The sequence below is a fragment of the Piliocolobus tephrosceles genome, unplaced genomic scaffold (genome assembly GCF_002776525.5).
Source record: "Piliocolobus tephrosceles isolate RC106 unplaced genomic scaffold, ASM277652v3 unscaffolded_14894, whole genome shotgun sequence".
Classification (NCBI taxonomy): domain Eukaryota; kingdom Metazoa; phylum Chordata; class Mammalia; order Primates; family Cercopithecidae; genus Piliocolobus; species Piliocolobus tephrosceles.
The window spans coordinates 614-3,850 of NW_022296414.1; the positions used below are offsets into that span (position 1 = coordinate 614).

The 3,237-nt window shown below is 55.2% G+C and overlaps 1 protein-coding gene across 1 annotated transcript; it reads right to left on the reverse strand.

The window, feature by feature from the left end:
• Window positions 1-644: 644 nt before the first annotated feature.
• On the reverse strand, window positions 645-3,035 carry LOC113220857 (lon protease homolog, mitochondrial-like). The gene is made up of 2 exons (XM_026450182.2): window positions 2,660-3,035; window positions 645-1,128 (listed from the first exon to the last, which is right to left on the reverse strand). Exons 1-2 carry the CDS (start codon window positions 2,722-2,724, stop codon window positions 879-881), a joined length of 315 nt encoding a protein of 104 aa, XP_026305967.1. The 5' UTR covers window positions 2,725-3,035; the 3' UTR covers window positions 645-878.
• Between the last annotated feature and the right edge of the window lie 202 nt (window positions 3,036-3,237).

Sequence of the window (3,237 nt, forward strand, 5' to 3'; positions counted from 1 at the left end):
CCAGACTAATTTTTTTTTTTTTTTTTGAGATGGAGTCTCACTCTGTCACCCAGGCTGGAGCACAGTGGTGCAATCTCGGCTCACTGCAAGCTCCGCCTCCTGGGTTCAAGCCATTCTCCTGCCTCAGTCTCCCGAGTAGCTGGGACTACAGGCACCTGCCATCGTGCCCGGCTAATTTTTTGTATTTTTAGTAGAGACAGAGTTTCACCTTGTTAGCCAGGATGGTCTCAATCTCCTGACCTCATGATCCACCCGCCTCCGCCTCCCAAAGTGCTGGGATTACAGGCGTGAGCCACCGCACCCAGCTTTTTTTTTTTTTTTTTTTTTGAGAGATGGAGTCTTGCTCTGTTGCCCAGGCTGGAGTGCAGTGGTGCGATCTAGGCTCACTGCAAGCTTCGCCTTCTGGGTTCATACCGTTCTCCTGCTTCAGCCTCCCGAGTAGCTGGGACTACAGGCGCCCGCCACCACGCCCAGCTAATATTTTTTGTATTTTTAGTAGAGATGGGGTTTCACTGTGTTAGTCAGGATGGTCTCAATCTCCTGACCTTGTGATCTGCCCACCTCGGTCTCCCACAGTGCTGGGATTACAGGCATGAGCCATGGCGCCCGGCCCAAATTTTAAAATTTTTTGTAGAGATGGGGGTCTCACTCTGTCACCTAACCTGATGTGCAGTGGTACGATCACAGCTCACCACAGCCTCAGCTTCCTGGGCTCAAGTGATCTTCCCACCTAAGCCTCCTGAGTAGCTGGGACAAGCAGCCCCGCCATGCTCGGCCTATCAGGCATGACTTCAGTCCATCGGGGAAATCCTCGAGCCCCCGGGGGGCAGGGCAGGATGCTCCCTCCATCAGGATCCCCCCGACCAGCACCCCCAGGCCTACGAATTCACCAGGGGGCTCCTTTGAAATCTCAACCCACAGCACACAGAGTCCTGGGCCCGGGCCCACTGCCCACATGCAGATCCACAGCAGGCCAGACACTGGCTCACCAGGATGCGTTTCTTGACGTCCTCCATGCCGTAGTGGTCCTCCTCCAGCACTGCCTGTGCCCGCACCAGGTCCAGGTTCTCGTTGCTGTACTTGCCCCAAGGGATGGACGTGAGCCAGTCTAGGTAGTTGCGGGTGACACTGCCAGGGGAAAGATGAGAGATGCTGAGCGGAGCTCACGAGCTGCCCGTGTGTCTGCTGGACTTGGACGTGTGGTTGCCCGGGGCTTGAAACCATGTGTGGGGCCAAGCGCAGTAGCTCACGTTTGTCATCCCAGCTCTTTGGGAGGGATGTGGGAGGATCGCTGGAGCCCAGGAGTTCAAGACCAGCCTGGGCAACTCGGCGAGACCCCATCTCTATAAAACAGTTTATAGGCTGGGTACAGTGGCTCACGCCTGTAATCCCAGAACTTTGGGAGGCTAAGCCAGGCGGATCACAAGGTCAGGAGATCGAGATCATCCTGGCTAGCACAGTAAAAGCTGCCTCTACTAAAAATACAAAAAATTAGCTGGGCGTGGTGGTGGGCGCCTGTAATGCCAGCTGCTCCGGAGGCTGAGGTAGGAGAATGGCATGAACCCGGGAGGCGAAGCTTGCAGTGAGACGAGACACTGCACTCCTGCCTGGGCGACAGAGCGAGAAGCTGTCTCAAAAAAATAAAAATAAAAAATAAAAAATTTACAAACTGCCCTGTCCAAAGCACCCAGTGCAGGAAGGAGGGGACGGCTGGAGGTCCACTGCTGACTCTTGTCAGGAGAGCTGAGATGGCATGAGGCGGCTCATGCCTGTAATCCCAGCACTTTGGGAGGGCAAGGTGGGTGATCACTTGAGGTCAGGAGTTTTGAGACCAACTTGGCCAACACGGCAAAACCCCATCTCTACTATGAATACTAAAAATTAACTGGGTGTGGTGGCGCATGCCTGTAATCCCAGCTACTCAGGAAGCTGAGGTAGTAGAATCGTTTCAACCTGGGAGGTGGAGGTTGCAGTGAACCAAAACTGCACCACTGCACTTCAGCCTGGACGACAGAGCAAGACTCTTAAAAAAAAAAAGCCAGGTGCGGTGGCTCATGCCTGTAATCCCAGCGCTTTGGGAGGTCAACGCAGGCGGATCATTTGAGGTCAGGAGTTCAAGACCAGCCTGAACAACATGGTGAAACCGCATGTCTCCTAAAAATACAAAAAATTAGCGGAGCATGGTGGTGCATGCCTGTAGTCCCAGCTACTTGAGGGACCGAAGCAGAAGGATTGCTTGAACCTGGGAAGCGGAAGTTGTAGTGAGCCAAGATGGCACCACTGCACTCCAGCCTGGACAACTGAGCGAGACTCCATCTCAAAAAAAAAAAAAAAAGGAAAAAAAAGGAAAACAAAGCAGCCCTGGTGTAGAGCCAGGTGTCCCTGGGTTCAAATCCCTGGCACCACCTACCAGCTCACAGGCCTTGACCACCACTTCCACAGCCCTGAGCCTCGATTTCCTTGGAGAATGGAGATGGTGATGACGTGTCCTGCCCAGGAACAGGACTGATGCTCACCGGGTACCTCCTAGCCCACCACCGAGCACCTGCCACAGCAAGAAGGTGCCACAGGGCGCTCCTGCTGGGTCCCCTGGCCTGCCCAAGACGGGGGCTGAGGAGGGGTTGCCCGAGGGCTGGGCCGCCCCGGGCCTGGCGCTCACTTGAATTCCGAGGAGTGGTTGTCCAGCAGGCCCAGCTTGCTCAGCTCCTCGTCCACAACATCCATGACATGCTTGGGGACCACCAGCTCCTTGAGGCGTTCCCGGAACTTCTCCTCGATGGCGTCCTTGTCGTCCTTCTCCAGGCCCAGCTCCTTCTTGATGATCTTCAGCTGCTCCTGCAGCAGGTACTTGCGGTGCGTCTGCTTGATCTTCTCCTCCACCTGTGGGGTGAGGCGCTGCCATCAGGCCCTGGGTCTGGGAAAGTGGGTGAGTGTGTGTGTCCCTGGAAGAGTGGGGACTCTCTGCTCCCCCAGGACTCAGAGAAAAGAAATGAAACCCAGGGCAGGAAGCCTTTGGCTCCTTCCATCTTTTGTTTTAGTTTTGAAACAGGGTCTTCCTGTTGCCCAGGCTGGAGTGCAAAGGCACCATCATAGCTCACCATAGCCTCCACCTCCTGGGCTCAGGCGATCCTTCTGCCTTAGCCTCCTGGGTAGCTGGGACCACAGGCACCTGCCACCACACCTGGCTCTACTTTTAAAATTTTTTATAGAGATGGGGCCAGGCACCATGGCTCACGC